Source organism: Hylaeus anthracinus, unplaced genomic scaffold (assembly GCF_026225885.1).
Source record: "Hylaeus anthracinus isolate JK02 unplaced genomic scaffold, UHH_iyHylAnth1.0_haploid 11994, whole genome shotgun sequence".
Taxonomy (NCBI): domain Eukaryota; kingdom Metazoa; phylum Arthropoda; class Insecta; order Hymenoptera; family Colletidae; genus Hylaeus; species Hylaeus anthracinus.
The window spans coordinates 3,155,087-3,176,613 of NW_026534341.1; the positions used below are offsets into that span (position 1 = coordinate 3,155,087).

At 32.4% G+C, this 21,527-nt stretch overlaps 5 protein-coding genes and 1 long non-coding RNA gene across 9 annotated transcripts in view; 2 read left to right on the forward strand and 4 right to left on the reverse strand.

The window, feature by feature from the left end:
- Positions 1 to 458, forward strand: part of LOC128888803 (SET domain-containing protein SmydA-8-like) — a 33,941-nt gene extending 33,483 nt beyond the window's left edge. Inside the window, exon 8 of the mRNA XM_054145936.1 lies at positions 37 to 458. Within this exon, the coding sequence (XP_054001911.1) occupies positions 37 to 138 (102 nt within the window). The 3' untranslated portion in view covers positions 139 to 458. The remainder of the gene's footprint in view (positions 1 to 36) is intronic.
- A 152-nt stretch (positions 459 to 610) lies between these two features.
- On the reverse strand, positions 611 to 6,343 carry LOC128888797 (zinc finger CCCH domain-containing protein 13-like). Of its 2 annotated transcripts, XM_054145924.1 has the most exons (11): positions 5,867 to 6,343; positions 5,635 to 5,710; positions 4,831 to 5,231; positions 3,077 to 4,741; positions 2,657 to 3,001; positions 2,251 to 2,559; positions 1,786 to 2,119; positions 1,542 to 1,708; positions 1,167 to 1,447; positions 980 to 1,097; positions 611 to 913 (listed from the first exon to the last, which is right to left on the reverse strand). In XM_054145924.1, exons 1-11 carry the CDS (start codon positions 6,046 to 6,048, stop codon positions 805 to 807), a joined length of 3,987 nt encoding a protein of 1,328 aa, XP_054001899.1. In that variant the 5' UTR covers positions 6,049 to 6,343; the 3' UTR covers positions 611 to 804. The 2 variants fall into 2 exon arrangements, with proteins under 2 accessions (XP_054001899.1, XP_054001898.1); XM_054145923.1 differs by having other exon boundaries at positions 2,657 to 4,741.
- Positions 6,344 to 6,829: 486 nt separating this feature from the next.
- On the forward strand, positions 6,830 to 15,522 carry LOC128889144 (monocarboxylate transporter 12). Its single transcript, XM_054146539.1, has 9 exons — positions 6,830 to 7,714; positions 12,204 to 12,323; positions 12,412 to 12,555; positions 13,301 to 13,569; positions 13,911 to 14,083; positions 14,342 to 14,585; positions 14,676 to 14,841; positions 14,921 to 15,121; positions 15,193 to 15,522. The coding sequence occupies exons 1-9, from the start codon at positions 7,531 to 7,533 to the stop codon at positions 15,360 to 15,362; spliced, it is 1,671 nt and encodes a 556-aa protein (XP_054002514.1). The 5' UTR covers positions 6,830 to 7,530; the 3' UTR covers positions 15,363 to 15,522.
- LOC128889145 (uncharacterized) lies at positions 8,915 to 9,607 on the reverse strand. The gene is made up of 2 exons (XR_008460374.1): positions 9,492 to 9,607; positions 8,915 to 9,327 (listed from the first exon to the last, which is right to left on the reverse strand). It is a non-coding gene; the product is annotated as an uncharacterized LOC128889145 (long non-coding RNA).
- Positions 15,523 to 15,563: 41 nt separating the features above from the next.
- Positions 15,564 to 19,222, reverse strand: LOC128889143 (leucine-rich PPR motif-containing protein, mitochondrial-like). Of its 3 annotated transcripts, none has more exons than XR_008460373.1 (12): positions 18,871 to 19,222; positions 18,650 to 18,801; positions 18,321 to 18,433; positions 17,976 to 18,240; positions 17,596 to 17,830; positions 17,341 to 17,508; positions 17,049 to 17,259; positions 16,717 to 16,929; positions 16,423 to 16,652; positions 16,209 to 16,337; positions 15,958 to 16,098; positions 15,564 to 15,868 (listed from the first exon to the last, which is right to left on the reverse strand). XR_008460373.1 is itself a non-coding variant. In XM_054146538.1 (11 exons), the coding sequence occupies exons 1-11, from the start codon at positions 18,999 to 19,001 to the stop codon at positions 16,078 to 16,080; spliced, it is 1,875 nt and encodes a 624-aa protein (XP_054002513.1). In that variant the 5' UTR covers positions 19,002 to 19,221; the 3' UTR covers positions 15,593 to 16,077. The 3 variants fall into 3 exon arrangements, 1 of the variants encoding a protein (XP_054002513.1); XR_008460372.1 differs by having other exon boundaries at positions 15,593 to 15,868; positions 18,314 to 18,433; positions 18,871 to 19,220; XM_054146538.1 differs by having other exon boundaries at positions 15,593 to 16,098; positions 18,314 to 18,433; positions 18,871 to 19,221.
- A 400-nt stretch (positions 19,223 to 19,622) lies between these two features.
- LOC128888956 (barrier-to-autointegration factor B) lies at positions 19,623 to 20,979 on the reverse strand. Its single transcript, XM_054146188.1, has 3 exons — positions 20,737 to 20,979; positions 20,384 to 20,516; positions 19,623 to 20,251 (listed from the first exon to the last, which is right to left on the reverse strand). Exons 2-3 carry the CDS (start codon positions 20,507 to 20,509, stop codon positions 20,105 to 20,107), a joined length of 273 nt encoding a protein of 90 aa, XP_054002163.1. The 5' UTR covers positions 20,510 to 20,516; positions 20,737 to 20,979; the 3' UTR covers positions 19,623 to 20,104.
- Positions 20,980 to 21,527: the final 548 nt, after the last annotated feature.

The following is a 21,527-nucleotide window of genomic DNA, read 5'->3' on the forward strand; positions in this document are numbered from 1 at the left end:
AATATTATTTATATTTACATAATGTATTTCTTTTAGAATGATGGAAACGAGCGTCTATTAGAGAAAGCGATGACTATATTACAGAATGATGTTGTCGCAGTTGCTGTTTTCGAATACGACAAAAGATTTTTTAATTAACACTAACTGCTAGCTGAAAAATGTTATAAAGGAAATAGTTAATTTTTAGTAAAGTAAAATCCATCTCTTCGTATTATAAACCTATACTTATATTATTATTATTATTATTATTATTGTCTATAAATAGTTTGTAAATGTACACAAAATTCAATTCGTAAAATATTTGATAAAAATAAAAATTACTCAAGTTATAAGTTCATAATATAAGGATACTAAAAAAACGATGTTTATAGAAAAAATATAAGAAAGCATACCAAATTTTCAAAAATAAACGTCTTTTTTTTTAATTTAACCATCTAGGATTAAGCAGGATTAAGATACTTTCCCTGAATTGAAAGAAGATATTATAATATAAAATACCATTAATAATATTGAACGCCAGTGGTTATAATTCTCGTAAAGAAAAGTATGATATCAAAGTTGAACAATATACAAGAGGATATTCAGTAATGGTAAATCAAAGAGTTATACATTAAGAAAAATGTATCAATTTAATTCTTTTCTACATTGCACCACCGATGGCTAAATTAGTTGCAGCAAATGATTGAATAGCTGAACCAGTTTAGCTAAATAGTAACAAATTGATGCACTTCTGCCCTATGCTGTACTAATAATATAGCAGCAAAGTGCAATTCTGGGGGATCATCCTACAAATAAAAACTCTTTTCATACAGCTTGCTGTAATAAACATTTTGCCTCCTCGTATAAAGCTGTACAAGGTTTCAGAACTTCTAGATCGTAATCCACGTCTTCTTCGGTATTTACATTGCTATTCCTACAACAAAACAATAGCAAACATGTTACGTTACATTGTTAGAAAATATTTATGAAGTCTATTTACCTATACAAAAAATCATCCACCCCTGGTAACATATCATTATTTAGGTCACGTAACAGGCGATTTCGTACGAGTGCTGTGTGCATAAATGCGACATCGTGAAGGAAAAACTCCGAGTGATCTGTAAGTAAATAGTCGTTGAAATAAGTATAACTAAAATCATTTTTACAAGATATAACAAACAGCGTACCGTCTTTTTCATATTTCTTAGTAAATTTCTTCATTAACTCTTCGCCTGCATATTTCGAAGAGACACCGATTCTATGGAGAATTGCTTTGCACTGCCAACGGTTTTCTGCATTTTGATTGCACGATGCAGATCTTCGAGGTTGCGTTTCTTTTACGAGACTTTCCCAGTCGACCCCCAAAGCATCGCCTAAACCTTTACCACTTGTTTTGATATCCTCTTCTAGTTCGCCGTCGGAAATTTCTTCGAAGTCCATAGTTTCCATATTTTCATCTTCCATGTTTCTATATACAATGTCAGTTATATACATTATTAATACAAGTATATGATAATAATATGTTCTAACGTTCACAAGTAACCAGAATTTGGATGTAGTACCTAAATGTTATTGTGTCGGCGTTATCTTTTCCTTTCGTATTAAAAACTGTTTCTTCTATAGTTTCCTTTGGAGATGATAAATCTGCCTCTTGAGTTACTGACTGGGCATCGCGTTGTACAGTATCGGCAGTTTTTTTATTTGCCCGAGTTTTATTCGTATCGACATCCTGTAAATATTAGTATTGCAAATATGTCTATACAAATATGAAACTAAAGTGAGTAAAAATGAGGAAGTATAACGTACTGTAATATCTTCCATATTTAATATATCATCTGGATCATCACTAATATCGCTGAGGTCGCTCTCAGTATGAAGCGTCTGCAAAGATTCATCTATACAAGACCGTTTTGGTTCGATCGTGACGATTTCTTTTGTTTCCGATTTTTCTTTTGGTAACACCTTCTTTTGAAAACTGTCCGTAGATTTCTCACGAGTTATTGGCAGTTTACCTTCCGCGAGTTCCATTAATTTTTTGTTGATAGGTTCTTCTTTCATACTGCCGTACAAAGAGGCTTGTTTGGAGGCATGAACCGTACACTCCTCTCTAGTTTCAGAAGTGTTGTAAGTTCTCCTTTTGCTAAAAGAAACGAAACAAAGTAAGCTAATAATTTATACGTCTGTAATAATATTATAATATTCTATAAGTTATATAAAATGGAATATAAAATGCTAAAAAGTTGTTAGATAGACTGTTGATAGATAGCATACTTGTGCGATGTAGACTCTCCTAATTCCAATTCCTTCGACCGATCATTTCTATAGTGACCACGAATGTGCACGGATTGATTATCCCATTTTCGGTTGTCGTTCGATTTCCAATCCGACACAGGATTGTCATATCGGGCATTCCAGTCGTCATCGTGCACTTCCGATCGAGGAAGACTGTCCCTGCTATCCCACATTGCTCTTACTCGCCATTCTCTTTCCTCCCAATCAACAGGCCCATAAGTTCGATCTCTACTATGTTCTACATCTCGATGATGATTATCCCAGTCATCGTTAGGAACATTTTCATCTCTGATAAAAAGTAAGCACAGACAAAATATTATGTTTCACGTTTAAAACACATTCAAAGGGATTCTCATTAGTAATTTAAAAAATTCTTTCCACGTACCGAATCGACGCATTGTTCCTCAATTTTTCTCCAGGATAGAGTGGATGTCTGTGATGATGGTGATGATGTCGATGATCTTCAAAGGACGTCCTATCCGTTGCTTGAACAACGTATCTAGATTCTCGAGATCTTTCTTCGCGAATTCCACGTCTTTCGTCAAATGGACTATCATATCTCCTCCCATCAACAGCTTTCCTTCTATCGTCTTCGTGAACATGATGCTCGCGGTAATCTAAATGCGTGGACGCTTCCTCTGGCTCGTCCCAATGCTCAGACGCCAATCGTCCATAATTCCTATTATAATTTCTATCTACTTCAATGGTACGCCGTGGACTAGTCTCTCGCCTTTCGATTAAACGATCAACTTTAGTCGGTGTAACACGCGACTGATCATGTTCGGATGCATGAGTTCGATCATACCTTGTACTAAATCGTCGGTGCCTTTCTCGATCGTAATGTCCAGGATCTATTCTGTCGATTAAATTATCTCGCGATGCTGATAGAGTAGCTGGCGCAGACGAGGACGTCGACGACGCTATGGAGGATTGAACGGGTGGTAACGAAGGTGGTTGCGATGGAGGCGGTGGATTATGTACACTTTTATCGAGTAAGGATGCTCTGTCTAAAGACCTCTCGCGTGGGAAACGATCGACGCGATCTCTAGGTGAATTCACACCGGCTTTACGACTAGACGCGTCCTTGTCAACAGTACTCCTATCATACCTATTATCGATCCTTTGAGTTGATGTTCTGTCTCGATCAGAAAGTGCTTTCGTTTCAGACCGTTCCCTTTCCCTATCGCTTCTACGTTCTCGAGTACCGTTTTTTTCAAAAGCACTATCTTTTCCTACTATTCGGTCTTTGTCCCGGCTATAACGCGAATTTTTATCCGTCGTTAAACTTATAGGCGTTGGAACCAAAGGAGGTACATCTCTATCCCTTGGTTTTATCGGTTCCTTTTCTCTATCACGGTCGCGATCCCGATCCCGATCACGGTCACGATCTCGATCCCTATCACGATCTCGGTCCCGATCACGATCGCGATCACGATCACGGTCTCTATCTCTTTCGCGATCGCGTTCTCGATCCCTGTCGCGTTCGCGATCTCTCTCTCGCGGTCGTTCGCGGCATCGTTCCGGTAATTCTTCTTTATCTTTATCGCGAAGATCGCGTTGGTCTCGACCAAGTCTGGAATGGCCGCGTTCATCTCTCGTGTGATCTTTATCGCGTCTCTCTCTACTCTTTTGTCGCGTTTTATCGCCCACGTAAGGTTTATCATCGAATTCTTTGCCAATTCTTCTATGGTTTTCTTCTTGATTGGAAACTTGTCTAGTTTTATTACTTTGTTCAGTTTTTCTTATATCCTCCCTATCTTTAGTTTTTTCGCTTTTATGCGATTCGCGATCTTTCTTCTCTACGTCTCGCGATCTGTTTGTGGAAATCTGCCTGTCTTGAGTCTTCGATGGCGTGGGCTCGCGTTTCGACCTTGACGATTTTTCAGGGGTACGACTGCGGCGTGTTTTTGTTGAAATTGTTTCCTTCGAGTGCTGATGCTTCGACCTTTCGGACGTTGGAGGTGTTCTAGAACGTATTTCTTTGTCGTTCCCTTTACATTTCACTTTTAATCTTTCGTCGGGTTTCATTTTTTCGTCTATCGTACGATTTTTCTCTTTATCTTGCTCTTTGCTTTTATCGAAAGATTTGTTCTTGGTGCTATCTTTAGATAATTCGTCTACATCTCGTATTTTCTTATAGTGCCTGTCCTCTTTATCTACATCTCTGTTTTTTGTCGCTTTTGGAGATTCGCTTCTGTTTCGTTCTCTAACTTTATTAGACGTGCCATGATGAGGTACAGATACCGAAGAACCTAACACTGTTGTTGTCGCAGCTGTTACCGTTGCAGGCACTTGTATTGCTGGTGATCTCGTGCGAGGAGTAGAAGAATGTTTTCTTGATGTTGAGGTAGAGGTATACTTCTTTGTTGATCTAGCAGTAACATCTTTTTTTGTAGAACTACTGTCGAATTTACGTTTCTTTTTAACTGATGGCTTCTCGTTCTTCATTCCAAGCCTTTTTACTTTTAATCTGTAAAATACAATGAATTAACTCTTTTGTTATACGTAACAAAAAAAATACGAATGCATTTCTCATTTTAAATATGAAGTATAACATACTTTCTTCGTCTTTCTTTATCTTCATCGTAATCTGTGGAACCGCTATGATGTCGCTTGGATTTGATTTTTTTAACTTTCTTTCGCGAATCGGATGTCGAACTAGAAGACGAATCTTCGCTGCTAGAACTGCTACTACTACTAGATGTACTTGAAGTACGAGAACTAGAGGAAGAAGTCATTGCCTTTTTCTTCTGTCTCACTTTGTCTTTCCCATGGACTTCCTTATCTTTCTTCATTTGTAATTCCAGTTCACGTTGCAACAGCTGTCTACGCCTTTCCAACACTTTCTCGTCCTCGTACTCCAAATCTGTCTGATTCCACTCTTCTAGATTTAAATCTGGACTGTGTGATGCCTTTTTTACGATCTTAGAAGTAAGCCTTTTAAACGGATCCTCAATAAGCTACATATTGATAAATATATATGTAAATGTCTATCTCCAGTAGAAATAATAATACATTTTTAACACTTAGATGATAGGTAAGTGATAATCTGCTTTGACATGAACAGAGTAAGATATTTGTTTACTTTGTCTTATGTCAATCGAATATGATTATGAACTTGTATTATAATTAATATTGACTGACTGTGCATGAAATACCGATTAGGAGTTTTTATTTTTCTTGTGAGACTTGTATAAACAAGTATTGCCAGATCCATTTGAAGTATGATTTCATGTATCTTTTCAAGAATATAACATTTCTGTAGCATGTATTTTTACATGACCTGTCATCTAAATGTTAATGTTTGGTAGGAATACTCTAGCGTGAATTTATAATAATGTAGTCAAAGCATTATAGACTTACTCCTGTAGTAGTCGCAATAGCATTATCCTTCTTGGCACGTTTTGATGGACTTATCAATGTGTGAGTGTTTGCATATCTAGATTGAATATCAAAAAAAGAAAGAATTAATTAAATTGAATAAGCAATGCTACTCTTAAATAATTAGTATATTTTCTAATACAAAAGCTCAGTAAAGTACATGTAACAATCACCTATGTAACTGTTGTTAATATGGGAACAAATGTATACTAACTTGCAATTCTTTCCGTACGAACAATTGCCGTTCAATGCCCAGTTTCTGCAATAGTCCGATGAATTTTGGCCGGCAGTAACTGCTGGTTTGGTCCCCAACCTCTCAAACACACTTGGTCGACGAGAGTCTGTATTACATTTCGTAGGGTCAACCGTTATTTTCCTTATGCTTGATTTTGACATATTATCACCATAAAACAATTATGTTTTTACAATGGAAGCACATAACTGCAGCATACAAATAATCATTTGTTATGGAACCACCATTAATAAGTCAAGTGTTCGCAATTGTAAGGAGTCTCCAAAAAAATCGATGAACTATTTAAGAACTAAGAAAACACAAGTTGCTGGTTAAGTTTCATGTGATTGTTTATATTCCACACGGCACAAGGTTTTTATTTTGATATTTATAGGTATTCTGGTTATCCTTAGAGTCCTAACCCCTGACACGTCCTACCAGGAGGGAAGGGGGGTCCAAGCTCACGTACCACTGTAGCTTACGGCGCATGCGCGTGTATATATGCGTAGAGCGGCGCGGGAACTGGCGGGTAGTTTAAAATAATTTAAATGACTTTAAAAAAAGATTTCTGTCAGTTCAAAGATTACATTCTTTTTGATAACGAAAATCGCTTGAAATGCGTCTGACCTTTCAGTAGTTTATTCTTTGAAAGATATAATTGTATATTATTAATAGAAACCGTAGTTCGATATAATAATAACGATTGAAATGCATATATGCATTTTGAAGCTATAGTTTCAAAAAGTATGGAAAGTATTATTATTATTAACTGGAAATTTTGGCAATACGCTGTACATATGTATATAGCGATTAACGTGAAAATAATTTCAAATTATTATTATGATAAGTAACAGCAATATTATAATGATATTATAGATATGTAACATTAGATAACATATGATAACATTAGATAACATGTATAACATTAAAGATATACAACATTATAGATACATCTATTAATACGAAGATTGCATTCACATTTTAACAACATGTAATGTTAAACAACTGTTTAATTCCACTACTAAACTTATACTTAGAAAGTATTAAAATTGAAAGCATACAACGATCGTCTAAATATATTTATATATTTATAAATAAGAAAAATGTTAAATTACAAAGAAATGCATCTCTTCTTCGCGCAATTTCAATAACATCCTCCTGTTCAGTTTCTGTCGCATAGAAATAACGAGTCAATTTAACGAGCAAATAATTTGGAATCGTTCTAAATCATTCATAAATTGATTATTAAAACTATAATAATTGATCATTTTCAGCCAACAGCCGTGCATAAACAAAGAGTCAAGAGATCCTCAAAACTCGTACCAAAAATAAATAGCGTAACACTTCGATTCGAGAATGATGACTGACATTCAGTTTGTTGGATATTTAAATATGATCCATTACGTTAAAACGATTTCAGATTATCGTTCCTTGTTAACGCGGCAAACACGGGATATCGTGTTTCGCGGTATAATTACATTTGTAATTGCGTGCACCCGAGTTTTCTGTAAGCAACGTGCTCCTGAAACGTCTGTTCGGGGGCCCCCCTCTTCTCTTCTTTCGTTCCCTTCCATCATGAGCACCAACTCGACACGGTACTCTGTATCGCGGACAACAACGTTCGCTAAGTTCTACAATTGCAACTCATGGCACACGCGACAGTCGGTTCCTCCGTCGAGACAAATAAGCACGATAAAAAAAGTACACGCGAAAATGTCGCCTGTGAAACAACGGAGAACACCACACCGGATACCATGCAACAACCCTTACCACCGGACGGAGGATGGGGCTACGTTGTTGTTCTTGCATCCTTCTTGATCCACGTAATTAGTACGTAATCAACTATTTTCTCGTCACGTTACATTCGATAACGATCGACGATCCACGACGCGACTGTTTAACCAATACTTGTCATTTTAAATTCATTGCGAAGAGCGTGCAAGTATTTGTTAAATTTAGCGCTTCGAATCGAAGGGGTATTTTAATATTTTTAGTTGGACTTGATCTCTGAATTTTAGATATCGGAGAAAATTGAAGGCGTCTATGCGTTTCGATCTTGGTTCTACGATTTTTTATATAAATTCGTGTACTGGATAAAATTGTACGTTAATTTGTGGGAGGTAAGAATGCTGTGAAACTTTATTTTCAGAAGTACGCTTAGCGAGTTAATGTAGTGTTAATTTCTTGTTTCACGCTTGAATATAAGTAGAGAGAAAATTGGAGAAGCAACGATGGGATACATATTTAAATGGATATATGTAACGAAGAATATAATGTAACGTTATACACTCACAATTTGCAATTTATTTAATAACGAATTAATCGAAGAAGTCCAAGAAACGAGGTCGAAACGAATTTAAATGAATATATGTAACGAAGAATATGATATAATATCGTACACTTTTGCAATTTATTTAATAACGAATTAATTAAAGAAGTCCAAGAAACGAGGTCGAAACGAATTTAAATGAATATACTATTCAGGCTATCACTTATTATTTGTTTCCACAAACAAAAGTGTGCGTTTCTCTTTCGAATCGTCACGTGCCACAGGTTTTTTTTTTTTTTTTACCTTCGTAACATTCGTTTCAGCGAAAGGAGGTTTCCGTTGTCAGCATTAATTGCGAATCGTTGCGTTGTTTTTAAATTCGATTCAGATTATTAGCAGTCGTTTATAACACGGTATACGCGCTTAAAAATTTATAAACATTCGTAATTGCAGGTCTCCTCCAAGGAAAATGTTTATCGTACGATTGCCTTTCCATTTCAATCCCGTACCGAACGTGCTAATCGAATAAATGATATCTTTGGTCATTGCGTTACACAGCGCGCGTAAAACGCCACGCGATATGACGTTAATAAACACTAAAACGTCTGGGGAAGCTGGACAGATTTTGCGATCGACACCGCGACCGGAGATAGTTTGATCCTTTCGTGAATGGATCGATATCTACTTCAAAGTTGAGTCACGGAGGAATACCGAAAGGGAACATCGCTGTTTAATTGCTTAAAAATGCTAATTTTTTTAGAATACGGTTTTGTTTTACGCATCATCGACTGCTTGATCATTGGGGATCAAGTGCTGTTATAAGATCGTGTCCTTTGTATATCGCAGCTTTGTATTTAGACTGCTATTCTTGCGATGTTAGTAACATCGTTGGTGAAAAAAAAAAAAAATATACACGTCAAATTGAGTAATCTCTTCCTTTTCGAAGTCGGTTAAAAAGGTGCCAAAGTGTGCCGTTTTCTTTGTGCATTAATCGGAAGTTAATATGTCTTTAAAGTACGTTAACGGGTAAACTATTTAGCCGTTGAAGAAGTAAAATTCTACAGGTCCTTTTGGAGAACCTTTTGCTTTATTAAAGCTCTTTATCTAAAGTTTCCGAGTTTTCAATTGATAGTAACAACAGACGAGCCGTGTGCAAAATTCTAGAGGTCCTTTTCTTAACCGACTTCGAAACGGAGGAACTTGCTCGGTTCGAGATGTATATTTTATTTTTTATTTTTAGGAGAACCCTTTGACTAAACCCTTTACTAAATCTGTCTACCTAAAGTTTCCGAATCTTCAATCATAGTAACAACAGACGACCCGTGTGCAAAATTCTACAGCTTCTTTCGGAGAACCCTTTGCTTAACTAAATCTGCCTACCTAGAGTTTCCAAGTTTTCAATCATAGCAAAGACGATCCGTGTTTCCTCGCGTGGAAGCGCATCGTCGTTGTTTCGATCGAACAAAGCGCGAATCAAGCTCGAGCGAAGTCTTCCAGCTTTTTCAAACTTTCTATCTCGCATCTGACGAACGAGGAAGGAGGAAGTGAACGATTCACGAGATCTGCGACACGCTTTCTTCGAACTCATGCACAGATTCGCGACACGCGTTCGACTTTAGTCGATCGACTTTCCGTTCGGGGAACGTACCGTTAATCGAATACGGAAATTAAGAAACATGGATCGCGTCGCATACAGAAGAGAAAAAATGACATTTATCAATGCGTAATCGTTCGTTAAACATGACCGACCTTGCGCAAGCACGCGTCGACGCACGTGAAAATTCCCTCTTCTTCCTCGACCTTGCGAAACCATAAGTATCTCTCATCAAATTTTTGCAGAAAGATCATTTTTCTCCCCTGCGGTAATTTACATTCGATTCTCTCTTCGTGGAGTAAACTTAGAGTTTACACTTTTTATGTTCATGCTGAAGAAATGATTTCCAATTAAGTCGAGATGATACGTTTCGTTTCTGCTGTTTTTTCATTTTCTTATCTACAGAATTAAAATAAATTCAACTCGAACTACTACTCTTGTTACATGGCCGTCCATAATATTTTCTCGAGTCTTATCGTGAAACCGTTTTGCATATCGAAACTGCAGGACAACAACCATTCAGGATCTACTTGGAGGAATCTTTCAGCTTTCTTATCGCCATGAAAACAGTACTACTAGTAACAGTAATACAAATCAATGTTGCGCTCTTTCTAAACAATTCTAGTAAAGACACTCTAAAAAGACTCTTTCTTCTACTTCTTCTTCTAGTTCTTTCTCTACTGTTCTTTCTTATATATTAAATCTTTCAGGTTTCTCATCGCCATTAAAACAGTACTAGTAGTAACAGTAATAAAAATCAATGTTGCGCTCTTTCTAAACAATTCTAGTAAAGACACTCTAAAAAGACTCTATAAAGATAACGTTAGTGATTAAATCGTCATCCTCGATTATTATTGTTCGATTATTACATCCTGCCACTTACGCATGCAAATGTTATACACACGCAAGCACGCGCGAAAGATTTGATTACGCACGACAGTGGTTCAGTGATATGTAAAATCGGAGCATGATAGGGAAAGCATACTTTGTACCGCTCGCAAGTTGTGTTTTCCTTATTTTAGGGAAGAATTCTAACAAGCATTATTTGCTTATGAAATATTGCTCGATACGAAACATTACTTAATCCGCTTCATACAGGGTGTCCCAATAATTGTGTTACACGCGGAAAAGATGCGATTGTACGTATAAAAATTAATTAAAAATATAAAATGAAATTCCGTTTGTATGATTGGAATGTTTAGAAGTCGCGCAACGGTTTTCAGTATGAGCTATGTTTGATTAGAGTAGAGCTTATAAATAGTATTATTCTATATCGACGCGTGAGTAGATTTCGTGTACACTATTTTCACCAACGTTGTTGATCGTTGCAACAACAGTTTATGAAGATAAAAACAATAAGCGCAACGACCTTGCGCGATTTGATAAATAGGCACAGACAGTAAGGAAACGCGAGATAGACTTTAGTAATTTCCAGTAATCAACTACATTAAAGTTTCGTGTTTTATGCGACTTTTATCGTTAATTCTATTGCAAATTAATTTACATTAATTGAATCGTTAATTATCCGCGCGACTTGCTCTTCCCCGGTACTAATTTTGTATATGGCGCTGTGTTCACCTCTTTAAACACGCTATCAACATTTATTTTACATTTATTTTACATAAAATTTGCTCCAAATTTGTTGTACACAAACTTTGGAAATCAAGTCTATCTTGTTCCTTAAATAATCGCGACTCAAGTACGTAAAATGTATAAATCACCTATTAGTTGTTCGCGTTTCACATATTTTCGTTGTATACCGCGACGATATATTTTACAAATACCTGATTGATAAGGAAGTCGATGTAAACGTTACAAAAACCGATTCTAATGTTTTCAGTAACAGAGATAACGCAACTATAATTAGCCGACGAGTCTTTCGAAACATTGGACAGAGAAGTAATTACAGGAAATCTTTCATGCAACTGTTATTCATTGATAAATTTACTTGTACCAATCGTTAATTATTTATCCATGGAGAATAAAACGTCGGAGGAATATTTTTGTGCGAATTCGATGTAAAATACGTCCGATATATTCCTGCGACTCTATGTCTCTTTACGTACAAATTGTTGCCACGATAACATTTTAAACAATATTGTTAAGAATTATCATACAAAATGTACGATTTAGTTATACAGGGTGCCAGGGTGTGACACTACTAAAAAATTTTGTTTTCGAACCTTCTTTTTATTCCAATGTATAGCCAGTCGAAAAATCGTAAAAAGTGTTACGTGGGACAACCTGTATACTTCAATTTAAATAACTAAATATACTATAATATATTTTTGTTTACATCGATTCTCCTTGTTTTATACACATATTTATATGTTTATATTTATATTATTATTTATATTGTATTATATTATATTTATATTATTATGGTTCTCCTTGTTTTATACACATATTTATACGTTTGTATTTATATAATATTATTATTTATAATATTCTTTCAGCTGATGGGGTGACTTATTCCTTTGGAGTATTTTACTTAGAGTTTTTGTACTATTTCGAAGGAGGAAAAGGCGCGACAGCGTGGATTGCGTCGATATTAGTGGGTGTCACTTTATGCTCAGGTAATTTCTTCTTCGCTACGTCTTTGACGATATTCCAAAAACCTACAAAAAGAAAAAGAACAATAATAGAAAAAGAAATGCTTTGCAGGTCCGATATCGGGCTCGTTTGTAAATAAATACGGATGTCGAGCGGTAACAATAGCTGGTTCTATACTGGCGAGCGCCTGTTTGCTGGCTAGCATGTGGGCTCAACACGTTATCACCCTCTACTTCACTATTGGTCTTGGAACAGGTGAAGTGAAGAACATCTTCTCTGTACGCATATATTTAACAGTTTAACTGCTGGTATATTTATAAATAATTCACAATTTAGAAAGATTAGATTTTAAACATTAAGTTTTCTACATTAGTGTATTAGTCTAGGCTGATATGTGCTACATACTGTTACTAGGTATATGAAAAGTTTTGTCTGTTTTCTCAAATTGAGCATTGCAAGTAGGCAACTAACAGCACAGTTAGTAGATTCCTGTGCTTAGATATCAGAATGAGAAAACCTATAAATATGCTCCCAGCAGATAAATTGTTTTAAAGACATGCACAATGATTTTAATAACTGGATCCAGTCATGTCTACTTTTTGGCAACTTCTGAAAGGAAGTGATGAAGTAAAATTATTGAATAGATCAAGGAGGTGTAACAGCCTCCTTTTTTAAATAGAATTATAATTTTTGCAACCTGATTGCTAACTTCAATTTAGACCATCAATGAATTAAAAAATACAGATATATATCAAGTACAATAAGTTAACGACATAAATAGTAATAGTAACGAAACATTGAGGTACATAATGCAAATTGATAATGAAACTATTCTATATAATTATTCTATATAATTATAAAATCTTCATACAACTTCATACTCTTAAATACAGCTTAAATATAATTATTCTATATAATTATAAAATCTTCATACAACTTCACACTCTTAAATACAGTCAGCTAAATGTTAAGCAATTAATACAGAAGAATCGTTTTACAGGCTTAGGTTTCGGCTTGATCTACTTGCCCGCGATCGTAAGCGTTACCTGTTACTTTGATAAGTATCGTTCCCTTGCAACGGGAATTGCAGTATGCGGTTCTGGCTTAGGTACCTTAGTATTTGCCCCGTGTCTAGAATACCTGATAGCGAGGTACGGATGGCGAGGGGCGCTTATGATCTGTTCTGGGATCGTTTTGAATTGTATCGTTCTCGGAGCGCTTTTCAGGCCCATCGAGGTGGACAAATCGCAACAGAGAAGTTCTCCAGAGGTACAAGATTCTTGTATGTATTATCATTAGAAGCATAATAATGTAGAGAACATTTTCGTACAGACAGTATTATAAAATGTAAGGTAAATATGAGAAAAACAGGTGGCTTGATTGATCAAAGTCTGTAAATGGTTTAAATTTCAGTTTTTAAACTTGATCCATACATCAGTAATTACATACAATTATTTCCATTCTTTTTAACATAACTCTCACATTATTTTAATACTGTTTGCAGACCACAGTTTGAAAAACGTTAATTTCGAGTATACATTAATTACAATACTTTTTTTTGTATATTCAGTTCAAAAGTATCGTTTTTTCTTATAACTTTTAATTTTCAGAAATCCTTGAAAGATACGAATACAAAATGTCCCCAAGAAGACGATACAAAAGTATATACAGTTAGTTTTCGAAGGATGAGCAATAATGCCGGTATAACGACAATTAGCCAACCCAATTTAATTTCAAAAGATACGTTACATCAAGAAAGTTTAGAGAATACCCAAAAAGAGATGTTGGTATTTTCTTCTTCTTCTTTTTTTTTTTTTTTTTTTAATGCATTTCTTAATGTTAATTTGTCTTCTTTCTTGATATTTATACGGTCGAATACTTTTAAACATTAAAAACATACATAAATCTCATATTAACTATATGTTAATATATTATCTATAGATATGGACGTTAATGTATACAAATTTAACATTAAAAAATGGATGAACATGAATATGTTTACGCGAAAAAACGATTAAACGATGTTTTCACTTATTTACAGACCGATTTTAATACAAAGGCATAACGAAGAAATGGTTTATATACAATCTTTAAAAACTGAACCTTGTGGTGTAGAATGTTCAAACTCGGATAGTAAAAAGTTTAAAGCCTACTGCAAAAACAAAATAGGTCATCTCAAAGACACTATGGATCTTTCGATATTAAAAGACCCAGTATTTATTTTATTTACATTTTCCAATTTTTGCACCAGTATTGGATTTTATGTGCCATATGTATATGTCATGGTACGCATACAGATAGCATTTTTGTTTCAAAACGTTTAGAAATGAATACTCTTGGTTTTATTATTAAATAAAATTTTCATTTTTATGTAGCCTCAAGCAGAAGAACAGGGAATTAATAAAAAAGATGCAAGCTATCTTCTTGCAGTAATTGGAATCGCTAATACTGTAGGTCGTATAATCTTGGGATACATATCAGATAAACCATGGGTTAATCGATTATTGATATATATCTTATGCCTTACAACATGTGGCATTTGTAAGTTATAATATTTCTGTTATTAAATTTATTATAAACATTTGTAAAAGACACAATGTCAATTTCTTTATTTTTCTAGCTACAATTTTTAGTACAGTATGTACATCTTTCGCAACATTTGCACTTTATTCATCCGTATTTGGATTCACATCTGGTGCTTATGTCGGTCTGACATCTGTAATTTTAGTAGACTTATTGGGTTTGAGACGTCTTACAAATGCTTTTGGTCTACTTTTATTATTTCAAGGTTTCGCGTCACTCTTAGGCCCACCGATTGCTGGTATGGCTATATAGCTTCATGACAGCTATAGCTTTGAATCTAATCATTTTCATGTAAATTGCATTTTTTAGGGTGGCTATATGATGCACTTGAGTCTTATGATCCTGGATTTTTCACTGCTGGTGGTATGATTACTGTTAGTGGACTAATATTACTTTTTATACCACTTATTCAACGAAAGGTAAAGCAAAATGTAAATAATAACAAAATGAAAAATACAATAAACAATGAACCTATTTAAAAAAACTCTTTTAATACGATTTAACCTTATTATCTCTGTAAAGTAAACTGGTCACTTATTAAAATAACATTATATTAAGATTATATTAAGACTATATGTAGTAAATTTCAATTATTATATTGAACAATTTTCACTATGTACTTATTTATCATTTACTGCATAAATTTTGAGAAATTTGTAAAAGTTAATAAGTGTTTTTCATATGAATAATCTTCATTATTTAAAATAATAAATGGCGTTAATTTCTAAAACCTGTATAATTATATTTTATTATATTATACAAATGATTAAAACTAACATTTTTTACACATTAATAAACAGTTTTTCGTTCTCATAGAAATATATTCTTTTAAAAAGAACATAAAGGTATACATTTAATTATCTATATGTACACAGTAAATGGTTAGCCAAATTAATTTTCTTCTATGTTCTTGATAATTGAAACAGATTGCAATATGTTATGCTAAATAAAAATGAGTTAAATTATGTTACACAATTGTTGTAGTCTAAAAAGAAACATTATATGTAAACTACTTTTATTCTGAAACTATGTAACACACCTAGTTCGGGATTAATAGTGATTCTGGATACTTACATACATAATTATTCTACTGTTTTAAGTTACGGAAATTCTGGGCGCATCCCATTATATTATTTGTGTGCAATATGTTATCAAATTATTACATTTCATTATCAGAAACGGTTCCATTAACAATTAATTTAGATGCACCTTTTGCTACAACATAAACATAAAAGTAACTTAGAATCAAATTAAATGAGAAAAATAAACTAAATATGAAAGTTTTTTTTATTTATTTACAGTTATTATAAATAACAAGTTTATACCATTCTCTGTGCCATATTATAAACTGCATCTATTACATCATCTTTAGCACATTCTTCTAAGAAATTAACTAACTTTTCTGCTGTTTCTTGTTTTATACTCATTCCTTGATTTGATAAATGCAATATTAGCTACAAGAATAATAAAATTACGAAATGATTAATAATTGATGTGTTTTACCTATTCATAATATTTATAAAGATTCAAATTTCGTACCTTCATTAAAATTACTTTATTATGTGGGTAAGCAATCATAAAATCTAATAATTGCTTTTCCAAAGGTACAGATGTTATCATACTATATTTTACCCTTTCGTTTGAGTCAGTATATTCTACTAAGTTATTACTAATAGATACAAAACTTTCTATATTATTTGTTTCAATTAAAGCGTTCCAAAGTCTGTATACAATTTCTGTATAGAAATAATAATTTGGATAAGTTTTCACTGTAAGAAAAAAGTATTAATTAAATTTGTTGTGGATTTACATATATATACATTCCTTACTTACTGTATATTATAACTTTCTTTAGTCTGTATTGTTTTAACAGAAACAATACACAAGCATTGTCAATCGTTGTTTCATTTACTTTGCAATTTATTAATCTCGTTCTGATCATCAACACACTCCCAAACATAAATGGTATGATATAATCAGCAATAGTATCGATACAGGGTGATAAATCAAACTCATAAATCATAATCTGAAGAATATTTATAATACCTACAAACGAAATAACCATATTTTTATATGTTGAATTACGTGAAATACATACAAGGCTGTATTGTTGTATTTGCATATTCCAAAAATTAGAGAATAACAGTTTTATACAAACTACATACCATTAAAATCATATTTATTTGCTCGTTTTATTAAAAGAGGCCAAAAGTAATGTGGTTTTGTTATATAACGAAGTTTACACTTTCTAAGCAAAGGAAGACATAGACAATCATCATCCTTAAAATATGAATAATAAAGTGCTTGTAATAAAGGGTCTTTACATATTTTCCGATTTTCAAAAATAGTGCACATATTGACAATTTCATCAATTTTCTAAAATAACAAATATATTATTTAGAATAAATGATAAACTTATTTAAGTTCACCATATAAAATAATTTAAATTATGTTCACCGTATTGGTAAAAACCATGGTTTCTAAAATTAGGTTCACAGTTGCTACATCTTCAACATAGGAAAGTATATTTAAAACTACATCTGTTTTATTAATATATATTAATTTCAACAATAAAGAAATTTCGTCAATTGAAAATATATATGATTTTCTCATGTATTTATACATCTGAAATAAATTATTATGAATATTATTTATTTCATATTAATATAAATGTTAATAATATTTTATTATAAATCGCTTTAAAATTCTTACTGTATTAATGCTTTCCATGTGATTATTTATTACTAATGTATAAATTATATTCAAAATATTCTTATTAGAAAAGTATGTATTATTGTTTAAACTACAATCAGCAATTATTTCCTTCACTTTTCTAGTATCATTTTTTTTAGCATAACTACATATGAGAGCAGTATATACTTCAGCAGTTGGTTGAACTTTACTCTCTTTCATTTTGATAAAAGTTTTAATTGCATTTTCTTGATCACTAAAAACATATAATCTATATACAAAGCATATAGAATACTAATACAAAAATCGACACTAATGTTAGGATATTGAATAAACATTATATGTTTTAATGATATGTATCAAACTTTATAATCTTTATTCAAGTAATCACATGTATTTACTCAATTTGTGAATATCCAATTATTAATGAACTATAAATAGCTTCGGTTATAGGAAATTTTTGTTCTTTCATATTTTGTACAAGCTCTAATGCATGATTAATACTTCCTTTCCTACAGTAACATTCAATTAATTTTTCATATGTAATGGTGTCTGGACAAATTCCTTTATTTTTCATTTTTGTTAAAAATTCCATGGGTAAAAAAGCATCATTTTCTAAATATATTTGTAGAAGTGCATTATAATGAGATAAATTCATTAGGACATCTATAAAATATATATGTTGCATTTAATATATTGACTAAGAACAATAAATAAGGTTGAATGATTATGAACATACTGCATACAGATAAATGGCACCATATATAGTCTCCAAGCACAAGTCTCTCCGATGGTAAACAATCCATGACAATACTACACCACCGAAGCAATAAAAGTGCTTGAGAACTACTTATATGATCTATAATAAAAATAACATCTTTAATAAACTTATAAAACGGTATTCTGATACTTATTAAATAAATATTGTTAATATTATTCAGACAATTTCATAATTACTTCCATAGAGTATAAACTAATAAAAGATAAGAAATGTGAAAAAAGCAAACAGTAAAAAAGTGTCGTCAATGAAATAAATTGTAGTTTATACAGTATAGATATATACATATATATGTACCTGAAGATTTAATGGTTCTAAGCATCCTTTCAAAAGAGTTTTTTCTTGTCCACCTGTATAATAGTACATCAGTTTGTATTTGATTAAATGTTTTATTTATTATGACCTGTATATCCAACTCTGTGGAATTCCGTGGTATCGTTGACATATTTCTAGCAACATTTTTATTTGTTATGAATCACGTTAACAAAATGTTTGTGCAATATATTTACAAAACTAACCTTGTCAATATAAATAATGGATCATTACACCATTCGAACATGACACTTATTGGTTTCTTTTTTCGTTTAAAAATTAGATTTTGGGGAAAATGATCATATCTTTTTATAAACCTTAATAAAATGCTTGCCATAATAACGAAAAGGTATCAGAATAGAAAAAATAACCTACAGTTTGCAGGAGGTATGCTTACTACCGACCACCCGGCCACTACCGACATTTTAACGTATACTTATTTACAACGAGCCACGCTACTACTAATTCGAAATTTTAGATCGATGATTTACGACACAATCTTAACTATTGCTTATTTTGATTAAATTATAATTCAAGTAATCAATGTAATAGATAAAGAAAAGTATTAGAAGTTATTTATAAATATTTTATTATCATTAAGAATCTCTTATGCCTAATATAATTTTAGTATTTCTTTTATTTTTAAATTGTAACTTAAATAAATATTTAAAACAAGTAGATATCATAATGAAACAAAGTTTTCAAAAATTCATTCAATACATTTAGATATTCAAAATAACTGAAACACACTGATAAAGTGTATGTAGATGTACAAAAAAATTTAGATAACTTTGTTTACTTAATGCTGATAAGAAATTTCGTTGGACAAAATATTATTAATATAATACAAAGTTTTGAAGAGGTACAAAATCAGTTTATCAATGGCTGTGTAAAGGGATTTAACTAAATTTAAATCCCTTAATTTCATCATTTATCTTGTCTATATTTGTGGGATAAAATAACTTAATCGTTAATTATTAATGTCAAAAATATATTTTCAAATTAAATTTGTTCCTTATTTCTTACACTTTTTTACAAGATATATTAAAAATGTATAAGTATTGTACATAAATTCACACACTGAATGTCAATACATACTTATTGATACGAAAAATGTGCTGTTGTATAAAGTACATGGTTATAAAAAAAATAAATAGAATTTAACTGAAAGTTACTAATAACATAAATCTTGCACATACAGTAAGAGTTTCATTGGTTTCTAGTGTCATTAAATTATCAAATTATGTATCATATTAAATTATGCTAAATTATTATAACATTTTTTTGAACGCTTGTCTTAATTATTCTACAGTAAAGTTGTTTAAAATGTCATCCCAAAGTGAAATAGTTTTTATATTTTGCGTTAAAATAATATAAAAGATATTCTGCTATATTAACAGTTTCATTTTGTTTAATATTAACATTAATTATATAATTATTTTACAAAAATTCTTCACACCAATCGGAAAGACACTGATAACAATCACTCGATTGTTTTGCATTAGCAGAACATGCATCTTTCATCCATTCTTGAAATAACTCCCTGTTCTTCTTTAGGACCAAGTATTGTCCAAGTACTACATATGCCTATATACATATATAATAAAAAATACAAACCGAATTTTACATTAAAACATAAGTATAACCTAATATAAATCAAATACCTACATTGATTTTAAAGCATCAAAAATATATTAATTTTATTTAAATGTCTTATACCTTATCAAACCCAGCAGCTTCTAATCTGCGGCCTAAGACTTCTCCAATTCCAGCTAGATCTGTAACAGGTTTTTCACCCATGGGTTCCGCAACAAAGTTTTTATGCTTTTGCGATGTGCTAGTCATGGTTCTTCTGAAATTGAAATTTTTCGATACACGCTACTACTTTATTTTTGTAAGAGAAGAACTAAGTAAGAAATAAAGAATTAGATAAAACTGCAAAAAAATAAATTATCTATTATTATCATCATTATGCATGTGGAGATTTCAATATAAGAAATAAAAACATCAAAGAGAAAAAGTTATAATAAATATATAAATCATTAATGAAACAATATAATAAATATACATACATTTCTTTTGGTTACTTTCTGAGGAATAAGATTAAATTGTTGGTATTAGTTGCAGCTTTATACAATCGTTTCTTCTCCTATGTATTCTATATTGGTTTATCTGAATATAATATCTTCAATTATTTATTCATTCACTGTAGAACTGCAGAATATATCTTCGTTGATAAAATGAATATGTTAAAAAGAAATTGTTCAAACACAACACTATCAATCACAATTGTATATACAACAGAGGTTATATAAACTTATAGATTGGAACTCGTATGGAATCACGTTCGAGTAATGGCTGATTTTTATGATATTGATAAAAGCAAAATCAATTGAAATATAACTATACAGGGTGTCCCAAAAATGTTGGAGGTCCTTGAAAGGGATGATTCGGGAGGTGATTTGAAACAACTTTTTTCTTAGCGAAAATGTTGTCCGAGGCTTCGTTGAGGAGATATTAACAGAAAACACCGACCAATCAGAGCGCGAGTATACTGTTGGAGCAACTAAGCGTCCGCGCTCATACGCTACCGCGAGCGCTCCACCGGCATACTCGCGCTCTGATTGGTCGGTGTTTTCTGTTAATATCTCCTCAACGAAGCCTCGGACAACATTTTCGCTAAGAAAAAAGTTGTTTCAAATCAACTCCCGAATCATCCCTTTCAAGGACCTCCAACATTTTTGGGACACCCTGTACAGTTATGACCAATGATATATGGCATTGAAACTTTGAATTCGTATAAAATACCATTCTTTTACGACACAGCGAAGAATATGTAAGACATTAATTTTAATTATTTACG

Coding starts and splice junctions, on each gene's coding strand:
- LOC128888797 (XM_054145923.1), bottom strand. CDS start 6,048: ATGTCAAAATCAAGCATAAGGAAAATAACGGTTGACCCTACGAAATGT. Junction 5,232..5,634: donor CTATTGCGACTACTACAGGA/GTAAGTCTATAA, acceptor ATCAATATGTAG/CTTATTGAGGATCCGTTTAA. Junction 1,709..1,785: donor TAAATATGGAAGATATTACA/GTACGTTATACT, acceptor TAATATTTACAG/GATGTCGATACGAATAAAAC.
- LOC128889144 (XM_054146539.1), top strand. CDS start 7,531: ATGGCACACGCGACAGTCGGTTCCTCCGTCGAGACAAATAAGCACGAT. Junction 13,570..13,910: donor AACAGAGAAGTTCTCCAGAG/GTACAAGATTCT, acceptor TTTAATTTTCAG/AAATCCTTGAAAGATACGAA. Junction 14,842..14,920: donor CCTTACAACATGTGGCATTT/GTAAGTTATAAT, acceptor TTATTTTTCTAG/CTACAATTTTTAGTACAGTA.
- LOC128889143 (XM_054146538.1), bottom strand. CDS start 19,001: ATGGCAAGCATTTTATTAAGGTTTATAAAAAGATATGATCATTTTCCC. Junction 18,434..18,649: donor TAGAACCATTAAATCTTCAG/GTACATATATAT, acceptor TTTTTATTATAG/ATCATATAAGTAGTTCTCAA. Junction 17,260..17,340: donor CCATGGTTTTTACCAATACG/GTGAACATAATT, acceptor TTGTTATTTTAG/AAAATTGATGAAATTGTCAA.
- LOC128888956 (XM_054146188.1), bottom strand. CDS start 20,509: ATGACTAGCACATCGCAAAAGCATAAAAACTTTGTTGCGGAACCCATG. Junction 20,252..20,383: donor AAGCTGCTGGGTTTGATAAG/GTATAAGACATT, acceptor ATATGTATATAG/GCATATGTAGTACTTGGACA.